Below are 22,172 nucleotides of genomic sequence, written 5' to 3'. Positions count from 1 at the left end.
CCTGCTAAGCCCACACTCTGGAGCCCATGCTCTGCAGCAAGAGGTGCCACCGCAGTGGGAAGCCCACGCCCCACAGCTGGAGAGCAGCCTCCACTCCCCACAGCTGGAGAAATCCCGGCAACACAACGAAGACTGAGCACAGGCAAAGATTATTCAAGTGTTGGCAGTGGCTGACTCTTTGTGATCCTACGAACTGTAGCCCACCAGGCTCCTCTGTCCATGGGATTCTCTAGGCAAGAATACTGGAGTGGGTTGCCATTCCCTTCTCCAGGGGATCTTCCTGACCCAGGGATCAAACCCAGATCTCCCGCATTGCAGACAGATTCTTTACCATTGAGCCACCAGGGAATTAATTTAAATATATATATTTATTTTATATATATATATAAAGTTTTTTTAAGGAAATGAAGTCTTATCATATGTTGAGATATGGATGAACCTTGAGGACGTTATGCTAAATGAAAAAAGCCAATTACAAAAAGACAAATACTGCATGATTCCATGTGTCTGAGATACCTGAAATCGTTAAACTCTTAGAAACGCAAAGCAGAATGGCAGTTTCCAGGGGCCGGAGAGAAGGGCAGAATGGGAGTTGTTCAGTAGATACAGAATTTCAGTTTTGGAAGCTGAAAAGTTCTAGAAATTTGTTGCATGACAGTGTGTGTTTAATTAGCACTACTATACTATACACATAAAGAAGGTTGAGACAGTGAATTTTATGTTTGGAAACACAATAAAAACATTTTTAACTACAAACTCAGTAGTGCAAGAAATAGCAGGTTTCTCACTTTTTAACGTTTGTTTAACCTCCTAAGCTCAAGCCCCCCAGTCCATAAGGCTGGCATGAAATTCATTCTTAACTCACCCATGGGGTTTGCAAAGGTCTCAGAGTCTAATGTGTAACTGAGGGGCCTCCTCCCCGCTACAGGAGTCTCTCTCTTCCTCAGAAGCCCTCCATCCTCCCCATCCAGGACGCTCCCCCTAACAAAAGTCGGAAGCACCATTGACCTGGGGCTGCCTCTGCTTTTCTGCTCTGTCCCAGACCCCCATTTCAGGGGCACAAATGGTAGTGTGTGTGTGTGTGATAGGCGCTTGGACATGTCTGACTCTGCGATCCCATGGACTGTAGCTCACCAGGCTTCTCTGTCCATGGGATTCTCCAGGCAAGAATACTGGAGTGGGTTGCCATGCCCTTCTCCAGGGGATCTTCCTTACGCAGGGATCAAACCCAGGCCTCCCGCGTTGCAGGCAGACTCTTTACCATTTGAGCTACCCAGGAGGCCCACAAGTGGGGATGACTACCTGCTTAAAAATGAAGAGAACAATAAAGGGAAACACACAGGCGCACTAATTTCTCAGTGAGCCATCCTGCCACAGACCTGGTTCATGGCTAGTCTCTGCCTCTGCTCTGCGATTGTTCCAGGAATTTTCGAGGGGGTTTAAAGTTGGCTTTTTTTTTTTAAGTATTTTTTTTTAATGTGGACCATTTCTAAAGTTTATTGAATTTGTTACAATATTGGTTCTGTTTTCTGTTTTAGTTTTTTGGCTCTGAGGCATGTGGGATCTTAGCTCCCCCACCAGGGATCAAACCTAAAACCCCTGCATTGGAAAGCAAAGTCCTAACCACTGGAACATCAGGGAAATCCCCTTAAAGTTGACTTTTACAGGAAAGAACAGTGCTTATGACACAGGCTGTTCCTCAGTTGCCTCCGGGCCCAGCCCAGAGCTGGGAGCACACTGAGGGAGGGGCAGGATGAAGAGAGGTATAAATTATAGTCTAATGCCTGTGACTTCTTTTCTGCACACCTTCTCCAGCACCTGAGAAAACAGGAGAAAGAACCAGAGGTAGTTAGACTAACGGGGAGTGAAAAGACAGCCAGGGAGGGGAAGGCAAGGAGGCATGAGCTCCGCCCTCCACTCCAAGGCCAGGTGAGCTGTTCTCTGAGCTCTGCCGCCTGTGCCGGTACCCAGAGCCCTCTCCCTCTTCAGCATCTCGGTCACTCTGGTCTTGGGGGCTGATATAGGCCCCGGGGCAGAAGGCGAAGGCAGGATGGTCTACATCAGATTCGGAAAGTGCAAAACCATGTGAATGAGACTGGATAGCAAAAAGCACGTGCCTCAGTGTGCACATTATGAGCAATAAATCACAAACTGTATGTGTCTCCCTAGAGCTGTGGGGAAGGGGAGGGAGGTGCCAAAGTGTTTAGTGAACAGAGGAAGGAGGTAGGTGGAGAGGACAGAGCCTGTTATCACTGGGTTTAAGCATCTGAGATGCCATGATAGTGTCTTTTGGAGAAGGGCATCAGAGGGTAAAGAATCGCCTGCAATGCGGAAGACCTGGGTTTGATCCCTGGGTTGGGAAGAAGACCTGGAGGAAGGCATGGCAACCCACTCCAGTATTCTTGCCTGGAGAATCCCATGGACAGAGAAGCCTGGTGGGCTACAGTCCATGGGGTTGCAAAGAGTCAGACACGACTTAGCGACTAAGCATGTACACACGACAGTGTCTTTATGTGGTGTGCTCTCTCTGCTGCTTTATTTTAGTGAATATTAAAAAGCATTTGTCCAGGCTTTCATAAGATAACTGCCATCCTCAGCCTAATTTTTCTTATAAGTCTGAAGTTTCTCAGTGGCAATCTCCTGCCTCAGGAGTTTCTAGGCAGTATACAGTTTTGAATGGGAAAGGACTTGTGAATGAAATAATAAACAGATAATTGAATAACTAAATGAATGAGTGGGGGATGAGAATGCAACCAATAAGGATGATCCAGGGGAGCAGGGGTAAGGGAGGGGCAGGAGACAGAGCTTCACACTCCTCTCCACTCTCCCAGCCAGGAAGGTGGTGGGCAGGCTATCCCCCTGGCTGCTGCAATGCGTGTGAGTTGGAGGCAGCTGGCAGCAGGCAGGCTGTCCCCAAGCCCACTGGCTTCCCATCTTAAAGAGTCCATCCTTGTTTTCCTGTCTAGGCCCCCCTGGACGGCGTGGCAAGCCCGGAAGAAGAGGTGATCCCGGTGAGTCCCAGGTTTTCTTAGTTCCTAAACCTCGACCTGGAAGTCTGCCCTTGACCTGGAACCTGGCTGGAGGTGCCAGTCCCCGCACCAGCCCATAACCAAGGACCAGGTCTCTGTCTCCCCCTCCACTTCCAGCCACTGTCCCCAGAGCTGCAGTGCCCAGTGCCACCTTCTTGACATCATTCCAGTGTCACAGTTCCAGTGACAGTCCCCTCTATGCCCTCGGCCACTTCCGGAACCTCATTATCAGCCTCAGAAATTTTAATCCCCCATCTCCCACTCTGAAATGACCTCCTGTCTTTGTGGGAATAAATGGTGATTCCACCACACAAGATGGTTCTCTGTGTACCCGTCCCTCCACAGACTTGGCTGGTCCTTCCCTTGGCAGAGCCACCAGGAGAAGACCGTTTCACTTTCCTGCCATACAAGCTGCAGACCAGCGTGCCCTTGCTGCCAGCCTCCCTCCTGCCATCTTCCTTTCACCCAAAATGCACTCTTTCATACCCTTCCCCCAACTCACCGTGAAGCTTCCCTCAGAGGCTGCACACCCCTGTTGGGCTCCCATCTCCTCCACCTTGCCTTCCACTCCTCCCAGCCCCTCCAGTCTCTTCTCACTGCCACTCCATTCACATCATTTTGGCCAAAGGTTACCACTGACCTCCTGGTGGCCACACGGGCAGACGCAAATGCATTGCTGTCTCTCTTCCTGAGCCTCACATTGGCTGTTCCCCCTGGCCCCCCACTGACTCTAGCCTATGTTTTCGCCCACATCTCTGACCCCTTCTCATATACCTTTCCTATGGGACCCCACTTGCCTCTTAAATGGATTTGCCCTTGACCTTCTTTCTCTCCCACCCCTGTGGCTCTGGCACCCCCATAATGCTGATAACGCCCCTCTTCCTTCCTCTAGCCAAGTCATCCCCTCTCGACCCAGAGATTGAACCTGGCCCCACTGAACCCAGCACATCCCCTAGCCTGCTTTCATCCAGCTCCCCATTGCAGGGAGGGGTCCTCCAGCCACCTGCTTCCCTATGCAAACAAGGGGCATCCTCCTTGATCCCTCCCTCCCCACTCCCACACCAAACCTCCCATCTGTCCGCCTCAGTCTGTCTCAGCACAGCCTCATCGGCACGGTTCTCACCACTACTCCTCCCATGCCCCCCACCTCCAGCTACATCCAGGGTCCTCCTCCTCTGCGCTCATATCCTCCCCCACCCAGATCTCTCCTCCTGTACCTGGAGTATAACCCCAAGTTCACTATACTTTGTCCTTTTGGCCTAGCTCAAGCATCTCCTCCAAAGTCTTATCTAATCCTTCTGGCTGGGGATAAGTCTAGAGCATGCAGTTAACAGCCTGGTGCAAAGGAGCCTCCAAGGAATGGAAATGCACAGAACCATGAATGAATGAATGCACGCATGCTCAGCCCCTAGGCAACTTCATAAGGAGACCATGGTGGTAACCATGCTCCACCATCAGGAGGACCCCAGGCAGACTGACTCTGGGAGAAACAAGGCAGGCTCTCTGTGAAGCTCAGATTCTTCTTCCTGGCCCTGGGCATGGGCCTCCTGTCCCCTCGATTTGCTGCATGCTTACCCAGTCTAGTTCCTTACAAGATAAGCTCCCCAGAGTCCACCGGCAGGAAATGCCTTTCATGGTACTCTGTTTGCTTTGACTTCCAGAAACTGGAGACTATTCTGTATTTGATTATAATGGATTTTCTGTGTAATCACCCCCCCTGCACCACTCCCTGCCAAATACACACTTCATCACTCAGTTCTCATTTCTGCTCTCATAGAAGACTTTATTGCCTTTTATTGTAAGCTCCTGATGTCCTTTTTGGAAGAAAAAGAGGAATAGATAGTGACTTTTTTTAGGACAAAGTATAATATTACTCAAAAACTCATCAGAATTATGACTCCAGTTCATAACTGATCTGAAAGTCAGGGGAAAACCAAGGACTCAGTGGACCCCTGACCCCATGCTGTGTCCTCTCAAGTCCTTCCTCTCATGTGATCGTCACAGAGCTCTGCAAAAGATAAGAATTTGTTACTATCCCCATTTTGTAGATAAGGAAACTGATGCTTCAGGGGGAGAAATGTCTTGTCTAAGGTCAGCTGCTGGGCAAGGGGTGGGCAGCCCCTCCTCCCCGTCACTGCCCTTTCCCACACGGTGGCCTGTGGTCTGCCCAGCACAGAATGGTGTGAGTGGCACAGAGCAGACGTCCCTCTCTGATTAACTTTGGCTGGGCCTCGTGTTTATTTCTAGATAGTTTCACATACATGCACCTCTTGGCTTTGGTTCCTTCCCCTGTACAAACCAGGCTTTTCTTGAGCCCCAGGGAGAAAAGTTTGTGTTTGTTTGCCTGGTGGGACAATATCTGGCTGAGAGGGTTTCTTGCTGCTGCTGCAAGACAGAACTGACCCAGCCCACCTGTGGAGATGGGGCCTCTCCAGCTCCCAGTGGGAGCCTTTGCCTGGAATATACTTCACAGGTCCTTCAGTGTGTTTGTAGGTTTATCATAATAGAACGGATTTTTCGTCTCCCCAGTAGCCTGTTTCTCAGCTCGGGAAGCCCAGCAGTATCCTTGGGATCCTCTTTCTAGGGAACTTAAGCAGGATTTTTTTCTCCTTCTGGCTTCCCCTTTCTCCATGAGCATCGATCAGTCTTTCCTGGCTCCCCCAGCCCTAGATGCCTCCCTCGACCCCAGAACTCCCTGAAGTGCTGGTGGTCTGCTCTGCAAACATGTCCTTCTCCACCAAAGTATGGGCTCCTCAGAGCAGGAGTTTGACCCCAGGCACTAAAGAGATGACCAATAAATTCTTATTGACAGGAAATAGGGAGGAAAGGGAGGAGAGAGAGAGAGAATGAAGGACTGATGGGCAAATGAAGGATAAAGGGTTAGGAGGCAGGAAGGGACAAGGATGAAAACAAATTTTGCTTGGCTGTGCTGAATCTATAGAGACAAATGGAGCCACTCACCAGATCTCTGCAGGTGCCAGCCTTAGACCAGCAGTTTTAGTGTTAAGGTTTTCTATCCACCCTGGTCCACTTTCTAAAAATACAGCAGAAGCACTGCCAGAATGGTAGAGTAAGGACCTCTGAAAATCAACTCCTCCATAAAAGCCACAAGAACGCTAGGAAGAAAGTGACCTTTTCTGAATTCTGAAAATCAATGTCTGGTAACAACCTAAGAAATGTTAATTTTATAAAAAAGGTCTGAACCTTGCTGAGAGCAGTGAGGTTTGTAGCTTTTCAATTTGCTCATCTCCCCAGCCCCATGGTAACCCTAAAAGCATCACACCCTCACAATCACAATACCTGTGAAAATGAGCAGCCACGGGAGATGGCAGAACAAGTTTGAAGCTCCTCAAGTGCTCATTCTCCAAAACCTGTCACTGTCAGCTCCCTGGAAAAGCCCATACACATGACTCGTCTTTTTTTTTTTTTTGAACTGATGCAGAGCTCACTCACTGGGAAAAACCATATCCTAAGAGTGTTTGCCAGAAACACTCAGCAACAACTGTTTAACATTGCAGCTGCCTAAGGTGGCAATACCAGTTGGAGCAACAAGAAGCTGACCCAGCAACTTAAATGAAAATCAAGGGGACGAACTGTCCAAAGAAGCTTTAAAACGCTCCAACAGATACCTGAGGATCTAGAATACACATGCCTGTGTAGGGAAAGACCTAAAAGAACCCCAGTCTCTCACCTCTCACTGACCTTGAGGCTCCATTCAAGCAAAAAGTGAAGGCAAAGGCAGAGTTGTAACCTGATAGAGTGTTGAAATTATGCTCAACACACACAAAGAGTCCCTTGGCACAGAATGGGAGATCTACCAGTTCAAGGCATTAAAGAAGACCTGTCCTAAGCTGACAGTTAAGCAAACTAAGCAGAGAATTCAGTAACTGCCATGACAAAGAGTACACATTTCAGAGAAAATGGATACACATTCAGCTCAGAAAAGCCCCTGAACAAACAACAACAACAAACTCTGGAAAGGAGGAGGAGCATCTAATTTCTAGAGTGGCCACATTAGACTATTTGAAGTACTGTTTTTAACAAAAATTATGAGACACACAAAGATATAAGAAAGTGTGGAAAGGGGAAACGATGGGGAAAAGCAGTTAAAACTATCAGTGAGTAAGCTCAGATGAACTTACTAGACAAAGATTTTATAATGGCTATTGCAAATATGTTCAAAGAACTAAATGAAATCATGTCAAAATAATTAAAAGAAACTATAAAAATTATGTACCACCAAATGGAGATTACCAATAAAAAGACAGAAAGTATTTTTAAAGGAACAAAATAGAAATTCTGAAGCTGTAAAGTATAATTCTGAAATGATTAATTCACTAATATGGCTCAAAAGTAGATTTGGGCTGGCAGAAGAACCAGCATACTTGAAGATATGTCAATTGAGATGATCCTGTCTAAGGAAGAGTGCCTTCTCCACACACACGTGAAAGAATCTTGAAAGCAGTGAAAGAACAATGACTCATCACAGAAACGGAATCCTTGATAAGATTAATAGCTGATTTCTTATCAGAAACCACAAAAGTCATAAGGCAGTTGGTATGACATATTCAAAGTAATAGGAAAAAAAAATTGTCAACAAAGAACTCTATAACAAGAAAAACTATTCTTGAAAAGTGAAAGAGAAACTAAGACATGCCCAGGAAAGCAAAATGAAGAGAATTCATCACTAGCAGTCTGCTCTACAAGAAATATTAAAGGGATTCCTTCAGTCTAAAATTTAAGGACATTAGACATTAATTTAAATCCACACACACAGAATTAAAGAGTTTCAGTGAAATAACAGATAAATATGAAAGAGTATAAATGTACTTTTTTTTTTTTTTTTCATTTTTGACTGCACTGTGTGGCATATGGGATCTTAGTTCCTCAACCAGGGATCAAACCCACACCCCCTGCAAGGGACCCAGGTTCGATCCCTTGTCAAAGAATTAAGATCCCACATGCTGCATCAGCAGGCAAAAATAAAAAGATATAAGACATATAGAAATTAAGTAGCAAATTGATACACATAAGTCCTACCATCTGAGAAATTATACTAAGCATAAATAGATTTTTCTATAGATCTAAGAATCAGACCCAGACATATTACAGCAAAATACTGAAAGTCAAAGAGGAAGTCTTGAAAGCAGCAAGAGAGAAATGACTCATCCGTACAAGAGAACGTCAATAACATAAAAACCCTGACTTCCCACCAGAAATAATAGAAGCTAGAAGGCAATGGGAATGACCTGACCTATTCAAACGACAAAAAAAAAAAAAAATGCAAACTACCAACCTAGAAGCATACATCCAGCAAAACTCTCTTTCAAAAATGAAAGGTAGGGCTTCCCTGGTGGCTCAGCGGGAAGAATCATTCTGCCAGTGCAGGAGAGTTGGGTTGATCCCTGATCCAGGAAGATCCCACATGCCGCAGAGCAACTAAGCCTTTGCACCACAACTATTGGGCCTGTGTCTAGAGCCTGGAAGCCACAACTGCTGGACCCCATTCACCCTAGAACCTGTGCTCCACCATGATGAGGAGCCCACACAGCACAACTGGAGAGCAGCCCCTGCTTGCCGCAGCTGGAGAAAATCCCTCATAGCAATGAAGACCCAGTGCAACCAACAGTAAAAGTACATACACACATACATGAAATTATTTTTAAAAGACACATTCTGTTTTTTTTTTTAATGAAGGATAATGAAAATTTTGCTTTATTGACGACGCCAAAGCCATTGACTGTGTGGATCACAACAAACTGGGGAAAATTCTTCAAGAGATGGGAATACCAAACTACCTGAGCTGCCTCCTGAGAAATCTGTATGCAGGTCAAGAAGCAACAGTTAGAACTGGACATGGAACAGTGCACTGGTTCCAAATCAGGAAAGGAGTACGTCAAGGCTGTATATTGTCACCCTGCTTATTTAACTTATATGCAGAGTACATCATGAGAAACACTGGGCTAGATGAAGCACAAGCTGAAATCAAGAATGCTAGGAGAAATATCAATAACCTCAGATATGCAGATGACACCACCCTTATGGCAGAAAGCGAAGAACTGAAGAGCGTCTTGATGAAAGTGAAAGTGGAGAGTGAAAAAGTTGGCTTAAAATTCAACATTCAGAAAACTAAGATCATGGCATCCAGTCCCATCACTTCATGGCAAGTAGATGGGGAAACAGTGGAAACAGTGACAAACTTTTTATTTTGGAGCTCCAAAATCACTGCAGATGGTGACTGCAGCCATGAAATTCAAAGATGCTTATTCCTTGGAAGAAAAGTTATGACCAGCCTAGACAGCATGTTAAAAAGCAGTGTCATTACTTTACCAACAAAGGTCCATCTAGTCAAAGCTATGGTTTTCCCAATGGTCATGTATGGATGTGAGAGTTGGACTGTGAAGAAAGCTGAGCGCCGAAGAACTGATGCTTTTGAACTGTGGTGTTGGAGAAGACTCTTGAGAGTCCCTTGGACTGCAAGGGGATCCAACCAGTCCCTCCTAAAGGAACTGAGTCCTGAATGTTCATTGGAAGGACTGATGCTAAAGCTGAAACTCCAATACTTCGGCCACCTGATGTGAGGAACTGACTCATCTGAAAAGACCCTGATGCTGGGAAAGATTGAAGGCAGGAGGAGAAGGAGACAACAGAGGATGAGATGGTTGGATGGCATCACTGACTCGATGGACCTGAGTTTGATTAAGCTCTAGGAGTTGGTGATGGACAGGGAAGCCTGGCATGCTGCAGTCCATGGGGTCGCAAAGAGTCAGACATAACTGAGCGACTGAACTGAACTGAACTGAAAGAAAATTACACAATGATGATGGTTACACAATTCTGTGAATATATCAAAAATTACTTGTTTATGCTTAAGAGTGAATTTCATGGTATATGAATTACACTTCAATAGAACTAGTTTCTTTTTTTCTTTAATCCAATGAGTTTACTTTCCACTTAGGCTTCTAATTAGCGCCACTGCCTGCCCTGCACAGAGTCTGACTAGGGTGATTGCCAGAGCAAACCTCCACGCCAAAACGCTGGAGACCCGTCTCAGGTGCCGTTTCAAAACGAGACTCTTTAAACCTGTTGCGCAGTCAGTGTTTGTTCGGCAACATGAACCAAACAATGGAAAACCACCATCTGTGTTTCTCTTCTTTGTGTCTACGTGTGTGTCTGCACAGAATGCATGCATGTGTTAGAAAGAGGAAGAACACTGCACTGTAACTGCAGCCAGCATTGGGCTTTGGTGCCTCCTCTGAGCCACTGTTGTCCTGGGCACTTTATGTGCACACAATATCTTACTCAGTCCTAGTAGCAGTCCAGAGAAGCAGGATTGTTACTCCCCATGTTTCTCCCAAGCAGGCTTTGCCTCCACCAGGACAGGTGCTTGCTCAAGGTCTAGAGCTCATGAGCTGGAGGGCCAGGTTCTAAGGCCTCCACACTTCCTGGCAGTATTGCCCTGATTAAATCCAGGGCCTGAGGCCTGACCTAAGCACTCGGCTTGCTGACTCAGTACTGGCTCTCGATTTTCCAGCCTCCAAGCCTCATTTCATCTACCTGCAAACTCAGTTCAAAAGCCTTGGACCACTCTGCTCCCCTGGGGAAAGCCCCAGAGAAGCATGACTGAAGGTCATTTCCTCATGGGTCAGTGGGCTTCCAAGAGTCAAGAGCCAGGCCTTGTAACCCAAGCTGCTGAGCGGGAAGAGGCAGAGGCCTGGATAGGAGCCAGAGCCTGTTGGGCAGAGCAGGGAGCCAGCAGAGTGGGAGTCAGTAGTCCAGGCACAGGCCAGAGGGGCAGGTGTGGGTTGTGAGCAGGGACGGTGACCCCAGCAGCCTTATGCACCAAGGCCAGCCTCACCTCCAGTGTGCAGGCCATGTACTTGCCAGACTGTGGGAATTCTTCCCAGTTTGCTTTTCTGGGAATACAGCCTTTGGGAAACACTCAGGAAATGATCATCCCCAGAAGGGTTAGAGCTCTAGGTAGGTAGGCGTTGTAGGCCCCAGGCCCTCCGCCCACCTCTGCTTGGCTGTCAAGGAGCAGGTCCTGCACCCTTCTAACCCTGAGGCGTGAGAAGACTTGGCTCCCCACTTGGGAAACACTGTCCCTGTCAGGCTGTATCAGTTCAGTTAAAGAGGCTCCAAAACCATCGAACCCTCTGCTCCCTCAGACCCATTTTATTTCCCACGTTATCTGACTCCTATTAATTGCTCCCACATTCCCAATAGCAAATAAAGCATATCCAGCCAATGCCTGAAACGCATACTTGAAAACCATGTGCAGAATGGAGCCAGGCCCTGGCCGGACCACCACGTGGCCTCCTGGAGACCCTACAGCCAGCCTCACTTTCTAAGCAGGGAAACCCCTGGACAGCCCAAGCCGTCTCCAGAGGCTGCTGGCGGCCACTGCACAAATCCTGTATGGTTTGCCCTCCATGGAGTTAACCAACCACGTATCAGAATTTTAATTTCCAGAAGGTTCCAAAAGGCAAAACTTGAATTTCCTGTGCATCAGCAACTATTTACATAGTATTTACACTGTATTTACATTGTATGAGGTATGACAAGTAATCTAGAAATGCTTTCAAATATACAAGAGGATTGCGTAGGTTATATGCAAATATAACTATTTTATACAAGGGATTTGGGCATCTTTGGATTTGGGTATCTTGGAGAGTCATGGAACCATTCCCAACTTTAGATATCAGTGATTGACTATACAGTGAAGTCAGGAGTCGAGGGCTCGGCTCTCCTGACCTTCTCTCCTCCCATCCACTCAGCATGTATTTACAAAGTGCTTGTGTCTGCCAGGTTCTGTTCTAGGCCTCAGGGAAATGATGGGAAGCCAGACACACAGAGCCCCAGCTCTCAGGGAGCTGCCTTGCTGGTGGGGCTGACAGACAATAAACAAAACACACATAAATGGATTTCAGGAGTAAAGACTATGATAAGTGCTTGAAAGAAAATAGCAGGCAGCTGTGATGGAAGCAAGAGCAAAAGGTGAGGAGATGTCTTCAGTTTCACGGTTGTGAAGTCAGGTGTGAATGTCCTGGGTTTGGAGAGAGCTGGGCCCTTGGGGAACTGAGAGAGAGAGACAAGTGAGACCCAGTGCGTAGCTAAGCCTGATAGAGCAAGTAGCAGGGCCACACAGGAGTGCTGTGTCTCCTGAGTCTAGGTGTTGTTATTCCATGTGAATGGGAAGCCCTGGGAAGGGGTGAGCATTTTTTAAAGCCCCTCTGGGTTTCCCTGGTGGCTCGTATGGTAAAGAATCTGCCTGCAATCCAGGAGACCTGGGTTCAGTCCCTGAATGGAGATGATCCCCTGGAGGAATTCATGGCAACCCACTCCAGTATTCTTGCCTGGAGAATTCCGTGGACAGAGGAGTCTGGTGGGCTACAGTCCATGGGGTCAAAGAGAGTCAGACACAACTGAGCGACTAAGCACACAGCACCTGCTGGTTGGTGGGACTGAGGTGCCCAGAAGAACGAGGTTGTAATGCTAGTGCCAGTGCTAAGTGATGGTGACTAGTGATGTGGTGCCAGAAGGGCTCATGAGAGGTGATGGTGTGTTTAAAGTCTCTCAGCTGGGCTAGAGGGCTTCCTTGATAATTCAGATGGCAAAGAATCCTTCTGCAATGCAGGAGAGCACAGTTAGATTCCTGGGTCAGGAAGATCCACTGGAGAAGGGATGGGCTACCCACTCCAGTATTCTTAGACCTCCCTTGTGGCTCCAGCTGGTAAAGAATCTGCCTGCAATGCAGGAGACCTGGGTTTAATCCCTGGGTTGAGAAGATCCCCTGGAAAGGGAAAGGCTGCCCACTCCAGTATTCTGGCCTGGAGAATTCCATGGACTCTATAGTCTGGCAAAGAGCCAGACACCACTGACTTTCAGCTCACTTCACTTCAGCTGGGCTAGATGTGTCCTGTCCCACCAGTGATGGGACCGGTCTCTGGAATGCTGCCATTCCCACTCCAGCCACTCTTCTGAGGATGGTGGAAGGTGCTGTGGGTTTGGGGTCCCATAGCTCTGCTCCCACCCACTCCAGTGTTCTTGCCTGGAGAATCCCAGGGATGGTGGGCTGCCATCTATGGGGTCGCACAGAGTCGGACACGACTGAAGCGATTTAGCAGCAGCAGCAGCAGCAGCTCTGTTTCCAGCCTGAACTGCTCGCCACTAGCTAAGTGACTTCCGACATGCCACACACCCTCACTCGGTGAATGTAAGAGCTCTTTCTGCCAAAACAGTCTGCCCTTGGTTAGACTTGAAGTCAGGCTGCCTGGATCATGCTGGGTTCCAGCAGGCCGTGACCAAGGCATAATAACCTTTCTGAGCCTCGGTTTTTTTCACCTGTAAAGTGTGCAAGTGCACGGGCAGCAGGGGCTAAATGAGATGTTTGAGAAAAGGAGATAGTGCAGTTCCCAGAGCATGATGAGCCCTAAGTGGCTGATGGATACTTTTTCTTTTTTTTCTTTTTTTTTGAGAGAACTCATTTTTAAGCTTTTGTTTTATATTGAAGTATAACCAATTAACAATGTGATGATAGTTTCAGGTGGGCAGCATAGGGACTCAGCCGTGCATATAATGTATCCATTCTCCCCCAAACTCCCCTCCCTTCCAGCCTGCCATATAACATTGCACAGAGCTCCCTGTGCTACCCAGCAGGACCCTGCTGGTCATCCATCCTAAATATAGCAGTGTGTGCATGTTGATCCCAAACTCCCTGACCATCCCTTCCCCCATTCTTCCCACTTAGCAAGTTTGTTCTCTAACTCTGTGAGTATTTCTGTTTTAAGGATGACTTCATCTGTATCGTTTCTTTTTAGATTCCACATATAAAGGATAGCATACGATATTTCTCCTTCCCTGTCTGACTTACTTCACTCAATATGACAGTCTCTAGGTTCATCCATGTTGCTGCAAATGGCATCGTCTCATATCTTCTTTATCCATTTTATCCACATCTTTATCCAGTCCTCTGTTGATGGACATTTAGGTTCCCTCCATGTCTTGTGTTGTGCTTAGTCGCTCGGTCATGTCCGACTCTTTGTGACCCCATGGACTGTAGCCTTACAGGCTCCTTTGTCCATGGGGATTCTCCAGACAAGAATACTGGAGTGGGTTGCCATGCTCTCCTCCAGAGGATCTTCCCGACCCAGGGATTGAACCCAGGTCTCCTGCACTATAGGCAGATTCTTTACCATCTGAGCCACCAGGGAAGCCCATTGTAAACGGTGCTACAATGAATATTAGGGTGCATGTATCCTTTTGGACCATGGCTTTCTCTGTATATATGCCCAGAAGTGGATTGCTGGATCATATGGTAGCTCTAGCTCTTAGTTTTTTAAGGAGCCTCCACACTGTTCTCCATAGTGGCTGTACCAAATTACATCTCCACCAAGCAGTGTGGGAGGGTTCCCTTCTCTCCACACCCTCTCCAGCATTTATTGTTTGTGGATTTTTTTTTTTTATCATAGCCATTCTGACTGGTCTGAGGTGATACCTCCTTATAGTTTTGATTTTATATTCTTTAATCATTAGCAATGTTGAACATATTTTCATGTGCCTTTTGGCCATCTGTGTGTCTTTGGAGAAATGTCTATTTAGGTCTCCTGCCCGTTTTTTGATTGGGTTGTTTATTTTGATGATGTTAAGCCTTATGAACTGTTTGTAAATTTTGGAGACTAATCCCTTTTTGGTCACATCATTTGCAGATATTTTCTCCCAATCTGCGGGTTGTCTTTTTATTTTGTTTATTGTTTCCTTTACTGTGCAAAAGGTTTTGAATTTAAGTAGGTCCCATTTGTTTATTTTTGTTTTTATTTCCATCTTTCTGAGACATAAATTGAAAAAGAATTTGCTGCAATTTATGTCAGAGAGTGTTCTGCCTATGTTTTTCTTCCAAACTTAAAATTTTTAGTTTGTATTGGGGTATAGCGGATTAACAATGTTGTGGGAGTTTCAGGTGAACAGCAAAGGGACTCAGCCATACATATACATGTATCTGTTCTCCCCTAAACCCCTCTCCCATCCAGGCTGGCACATAACATTGAGTAGAGTTCCATTTTCTATACAATAAGTCCTTGTTGGTTATCCATTTTGAATGTAACAGTGTGTATATGATCTTCCCAAGGTCCCTAACTACGTCCCTCCCCCCACCCCCACTCCCGGCAACCATAAGTTCATTTCCTAAGTCTGTGAGTCTCTTTCTGTTTTGTAAGTAAGTTCATTTGTATCATTTCTTTTCCCACATATAAGGGATGGCATATGATATTTCTCCTTCCCTGTCTGACTTACTTCACTCAGTATGACAATCTCTAGGTCCATCCATGTTGCTACAAATGGCCTGTGTTCATTCTTTTTAATGACTGAGTAATATTCCATTGTATATATGTACAACATCTTTACCCATTCCTTGATCAATGGGCACTGAGGTTGCTAAAATGTCCTGGCTATTGTAAACAGTGCTGCAATGAACATTGGGGTGCATGTACCCTTTTGGATCATGTTTTTTCTCCAAATATATGCCCAGGAGTGGGACTGCAGTGTCTTATTGTAGCTCTATTTTTAGTTTTGAAGGAACCTCCATACTGTTCTCCATAGTGGCTATATCAATTTACATTCCCACCATCAGTGTAGGGGGGTTCCCTTCTCTCCACACACTGTCCATCATTTATTGTTTGTGGATTTTTTGATGATAACCTTTCTGACCAGTGTGAGGTGATATCTCATTGTAGTTTTGATCTGCATTTCTCTAATAACTAGAGAGTTCCAGAAAAACATTGATTTCTGCTCTATTGATTATGCCAAAGCCTTTGATTGTGTGGATCACAATAAACTGTGGAAAATTCTGAAAAAGATGGGAATACCAGACCACCTGACCTGCCTCTTGAGAAACCTGTATGCAGGTCAGGAAGCTACAGTTAGAACTGGACATGGAACAACAGACTGGTTCCAAATAGGAAAAGGAGTACATCAAGGCTGTATATTGTCACCCTGCCTATTTAACATCTATGCAGAGTACATCATGAGAAACGCTGGACTGGAAGAAACACAAGCTGGAATCAAGATTGCTGGGAGAAATATCAATAACCTCAGATATGAGGATGACACCACCCTTATGGCAGAAAGTGAAGAGGAACTCAAAAGCCTCTTGATGAAAGTGAAAGAGGAGAGTTAAAATGTTGGCTTAAAGCTCAACATTCAGAAAACTAAGATCACAGATTCTGGTCCCATCACTTCATGGGAAATAGACGGGGAAACAGTGTCAGACTTTATTTTTAGGGGGCTCCAAAATCACTGCAGATGGTGATTACAGCCATGAAATTAAAAGACGCTTAGGGCTTGGAAGGAAAGTTATGACCAACCTAGATAGCATATTTAAAAGCAGAGACATTACTTTGCCAACAAATGTCCGTCTAGCCAAGGCTATGGTTTTTCCAGTGCTTATGTATGGATGTGAGAGGTGGACTGTGAAGAAAGCTGAGTGCCGAAGAATTGACGCTTTTGAACTGTGGTATTGAAGAAGACTCTTGAGAGTCCCTTGGACTGCAAAGAGATCCAACCAGTCCATTCTAAAGATCAGTCCTGGGTGTACTTTGGAAGGACTGATGCTAAAGCCTAAACTCTAATACTTTGGCCACTTCATGCAAAGAGTTGACTCATTGGAAAAGACTCTGATGCTGGGAGGGATTGGGGGCAGGAAGAGAAGGGGATGACAGAGGATGAGATGGCTGGATGGCATCACCGACTTGAAGGATGTGAGTTTGAGCGAACTCCGGGAGTTGGTGAAGGACAGGGAGGCCTGGCATGCTGCAGTTCATGGAGTCGCAGAGTCAGACACGACTGAGCGACTGAACTGAATTGAATGACTAGAGAAATGCTGAACATCTTTTATGTGCATATTGGCCATCTGTATGTCTTCTTCGGAGAAACGTCTGTTTAGGTCTTCTGCCTATTTTTGATTGGATTGTTTGTTTGATGATGAGCTGTTTGTAAATTGTGGAGACTAATCCCTTGTCAGTCACATCATTTTCAAATATTTTCTCCCAGCCTGTGTGTTGTCTTTTCATTTTGTTTATTATTTCTTTTGCTGTGCAAAAACTTTTGAGTTTCAGTTAAGTTCAGTCGCTCAGTCGTGTCCAGCTCTTTGCGACCCCATGAATCGCAGCACCTGTCCATCACCAACTCCCGGAGTTCACTCAAACTCACATCCATCGAGTCAGTGATGCCATCCAGCCATCTCATCCTCTGTTGTCCCCTTCTTCTCCTGCCCCCAATCCCTCCCAGCATCAGAGTCTTTTCCAATGAGTCAGTTCCTCACATCAGGTGGCCAAAGTATTGGAGTTTCAGCTTCAGCATCAGTCCTTCCAATGAATATTCAGGACTCAGTTCCTTTAGAATGGACTGTTGGATCTCCTTGCAGTCCAAGGGACTCTCAAGAGTCTTCTCCAACACCACAGTTTAAAAGCATCAATTCTTCGGCACTCAGCTTTCTTTATAGTCCAACTCTCACATCCATACATGACCATTGGAAAAACCATAGCTTTGACTAGATGGACCTTTGTTGGTAAAGTAATGACACTGCTTTTTAACATGCTGTCTAGGTTGGTCATAATTTTCCTTCCAAGGAGCAAGCATCTTTGAATTTCATGGCTGCAGTCACCATCTGCAGTGATTTTGGAGCTCCAAAATAAAAAGTTTGTCACTGTTTCCACTGTTTCCCCATCTATTTGCCATGAAGTGATGGGACTGGATGCCATGATCTTAGTTTTCTGAATGTTGAGCTTTAAGCCAACTTTTGCACTCTCCTCTTTCACTTTCATCAAGAGGCTTTTGAGTTCCTCTTCACTTTCTGCCATAAGGGTGGTGTCATCTGCATATCTGAGGTTATTGATATTTCTCCCAGCAATCTTGATTCCAGCTTGTGTTTCTTCCAGCCCAGCGTTTCTCATGATGTACTCTGCATAGAAGTTAAATAAGCAGGGTGACAATATACAGCCTTGATGTACTCCTTTTCCTAGTTGGAACCAGTCTGTTGTTCCATGTCCAGTTCTAACTGTTGCTTCCTAACCTGCATATATTTTGAATTTAAGTAGGTCCTATTTGCTTATTTTTTTTTTCTTATTTCCATTTTTCTGGGAGATGAATTGAAAAAGATCTTGTGCAATTAATATCAGAGAGTGTTCTGCCAATGTTTTCCTCTGAGAGTTTTATAGTCTCTGGCCTGTGTAGTTGGATACAAAAGTATTCTTACAAATCCACTCTAAAAATGTCAATAATCTAATAGAAAAATGGTCAAAAGATATGAATAGAGAGTACACAGAAAATACAGCTTTTAAGTATGCAAAGAGCTGTTGAGGACTTTAATAGTGATGGTCACTATTGCAGCTCCTCCTCCATCTCCTGAGCTGAACCTTACACCAGGCCACAGGCTCCTATCTCAGGTGCCCAGGCCCTCAGCATGATAATCACAGTCTGAGCTTTATTGAAGGGAGCTTAGAAGTGAGTGTGAGGAAAGGCAGCAAAAGCTGGAGGACCAGACAAAAACACAAGTGCTGAATCCAGCCATTTTTAAGTTAAAGTTATTGCTTTGTCTGACTTGGGAGCTACACATGTGCATCCGATGGCACCAAAGAGTCCATGGTGAAAAGATGTCTCTCCCCACCTCTCCTGTTCTCTCAACTCTTCCCCTACTCAAAAGCAACTTAATGCAAATTCTTCTGACCACATGGAGATGTTCCACATTTATACAAACAGAAGTCTACCAGTTTTTTTAGTATAAATGGCTACCTATTAATATAATGTTATATGCCTTTTTTTAATGTAACAATATACCATGTCAGAACATACAGAACTACTTTAGTCTTTTTCAAAGCTGCTTAGTATCCCACTTTCATAAGCATCCCATCATTTCTTTAAGCCATTCCACTTGTGCTATTTCTAATGTCTTTACTATCTCAACCAGTTCTGCAGTGAGATTCTTATACACCTTTCATCTTATGCATATGTTAATATATCTGTGGAATTCATTTATAGGAGAATCATTGTAGCAATTGGTACAAAAATTTCACATCTTAATTAGTATTGCCAACTCTCTACAGAGAATATACCAATTTATCCTCCCAACCAATGTGTGAGGTGGCTGTCCTCATTTCCCTTGACATGATAAGCCATCAGATTTTTTCACTTTTTCTCATCTGATATGATATAGTTTTAACTTTCTTTTATTGAGAATAAAGATTTCTTGTTTCACATACTTAAGGGCTATATTTTCTGTGTACTCTCTATTCATATCTTTTGACCATTTTTCTGTTAGATTATTGATGTTTTTAGAGTTGATTTTTAGGAATACTTTGTTTTTTTGACTGTGGATATTTTATTGTGGTTTATAACAATACAAAAACTGATTTCACAACATCTTATTGACATTATGGATTTTTAGGAATACTTTTATATCCAACTATCTAGCCTTTGTGACATAAGTTGGAAATGTTTCCACCCTGGCTTTTGACTTTCTGCCTTGCAAACATTTTTGCTTTTATATGGTTGGATCTGACTTTATGGCATAGCTTCTAAATTATGAACTGTACTTGGGAAAGCTTGCTCCTCTCCGTGGTTGGAAAGAAATTTCCCCACATTTTCCTTTAGGATTTTTATGATTTTTTTTTGACGCTTGTAAATCTTTGATCCTTTTGGAATTTATCCTGATTCATGCAGTGATATGAATCCAACCTGACTTAGTCCCAATAACCACTAGCCTGCCCACCACCTTCTATTAATAACAGCTCTCATGCCAGCAGTTCGATGGGCTCAGGTGAAGAGGCATGGGCAGCCCACAGTGAAGACAGGGCTTTGGATCTGAGCCTCTGTTTTAAGAACAATGGGAAAGTGAGGAGTGGAGGGACAGGCCATGATCAGACTTGCAGATCGGACTTGCAGATCGGACAGCCTCTGAATGGAGACTGGAGAACATGAGGTCTACATATTTGAGGCTGTCTCTGATCCCAGGCACATCACTTTCACAGCTAGTGGGTTTCAGTTCCTGGGTCTCCAGTCCTCTTTCCAACACCACTTCTAGGTGAACTCCTGGGGATCTTGATAACCTCATAGAAGCCCCTCACACCCTCAGCCACTTAATCCTCACTCGTCACTCACGGCTTCAGTTCCTACTTCACCGGCGCAGTTGGGGCAGTTGGAGGAGAACTTCCACAAATCCCACCTGCAAGGCCACACACCTGCATGCTCTCCCTCCCTGCCCATTTCCACGGATGGATTGTCCAGGCTCCCCCCACAGCTGTGCCAGTGCCAGTCCCTCTTGCCTCCTCAAGGGCACCGTTCCAGGAATCCCCCTTTCTCCAGCACATCAGGTCTTCCCCTTCCTGCTGATGACTTCCATTGTGCAAACATGCTGCTGTACTTCTCATCCTGGAGAAATACCCTGTCCCGCTGCCTCTCTCTTTCCATGACACTATCCTCTCCCGGGTGATGTACCATTGTTTATGCTTATTGTATCTCAGCTGTCCCCTCACTAGCAGGGATACTCCTTAGGACAGGGATGCTTGTCACTTTCACTGCTGTATCCCACTTTCCCAGAAGAGTGTCTGGAATGGTGGGCACTCAGTGAATGTCTGTGGGGTGAGTGAAGTGGGAGATGGGTGAAGAAGCTAGTGCCGCAGCCAGGAGACGCTGGTAACATGGGTGAGGTTGTGGTACTAGGGAGAGACCCACGTGGATGAGCTCCAGAGCAACAAGCAGGGAATGTGCCAAATAGATTGTGCCAAGGAGGACTCCTCATTTTCCTGTTCACCAGCTGGAAAGGAGGGGATGACATCCGCTGAGTTCAGAAGCTGGAGAGGAGCATGTGTGAGGGCAGGAAATCATGACCATGACTACGCATTCTGGTTTAAAGAATCATGGGATTATTCAAGGGGAAATCAAGCGGGCAGCTCAGAAAGGGAGCCTGGACTTTGAGGTATGGTCAGCACTGGAGATATACACTTGGGACACTTCCACCTAGTGTAGCCGTGAGTGTTAAAGAGCTCTTTGGGGAAGATGGAGAGAGGAGACTGATGAGCAGATAACTGAAGAAAAGAAACCTTAGACTTGAACCTTGAGGAGCCTCAGCATGTGGGGCTGGGAGAGGAGACTGAGGCAGCTGAACAGTCAGGGAGGTGGAAGGACGTGTCATCTTGGAAGCCAAAGAAGGAAAGCGCTTCTAGAAGGAGGAAGAAGATAAGTTCAAGGAGAAGAAATCCTTGTCAGGATTATTGATTGGAGGAGGCCCTTGGAAATTTGATGGAGAAGTAAGAATGAAAACCAAATCGGAGGGTCACGCGGTGAACGGAAGGTGAGCGAGAGGAGACCCCTCTCTCCAGCAGTGCATCTGTGAGGGAGAGGAGCTGGGGCAGGAACAGAGGAGGCCGTGCAGTGAAGGGTGGGTTCTCATGTCCAGATTTATGGGGAAGGCTGTGCTTGAAAGTCAGGCTTGACGGTGACTGGGGGAGCGTGGGGACAGCAGGGTCCCAGGAAAAAGGAGGTGGGTCAGCTCCCCTGAGTTGTCCACAAAAATAATCAATAAACAGTCTATAAAAGGAATAGAAAAGAGTTTTATTTGAGCCAAAGTGAGGACGGTAGACTGGAAGCCAGCCTCCCAGATAATTCTGAGAAACTGCCTCAGAGAAGCATGGTTTTCAGCACAATTTTCTGTCATGTCAGAACGAAGACCCTCCATTAAAAGAACAATTGTAATGATAGCTTATTCGTATGAATATCATTCAAGCACTGAAAAGCTATTCTGATTTTGAAGGGTGTTTTAAGTTGATTTTTTTCATATTTACTTATTTTTATTCATTTGATTGTGCTGGGGCCTTAGTTGTGGCATATGGGCTCTGGTTCCACACCCAGGCATTGAACCCAGGCCCTCTGCATTGGGAGCCCAGAGTCTTAGCCACTGCACTACCAGGGAAGTCCAAAGTTGGTTTTTTAAATTGTCGTTTTTGTACAAATGTCAACTAAATGTATGCAATGAGGTGTGTCCATATGCTTCAGGTTTTTCTATTTGAAATATTAGTGATTACTATTCCTAAAGAATGTGTTTATTCTAACCTGATAATAGAGTTCAGTAATGCTAACACATTAGTGTTAACT

The 22,172-nt window shown here is 45.5% G+C and overlaps 1 protein-coding gene across 1 annotated transcript in view; it reads left to right on the top strand.

Moving 5' to 3' along the window:
• COL23A1 (collagen type XXIII alpha 1 chain) overlaps positions 1–22,172 on the top strand; it is a 380,991-nt gene that overhangs the window by 303,047 nt on the left and 55,772 nt on the right. The window contains exon 3 of the mRNA XM_042250383.2: positions 2,967–3,011. Coding sequence (XP_042106317.1) covers positions 2,967–3,011 — 45 coding nt within the window. The remainder of the gene's footprint in view (positions 1–2,966; positions 3,012–22,172) is intronic.

This window comes from Ovis aries, chromosome 5 (genome assembly GCF_016772045.2).
Source record: "Ovis aries strain OAR_USU_Benz2616 breed Rambouillet chromosome 5, ARS-UI_Ramb_v3.0, whole genome shotgun sequence".
In the NCBI taxonomy this organism is placed as follows: Eukaryota; Metazoa; Chordata; class Mammalia; order Artiodactyla; family Bovidae; genus Ovis; species Ovis aries.
This window is presented reverse-complemented; position numbering and strand designations above follow the sequence as displayed.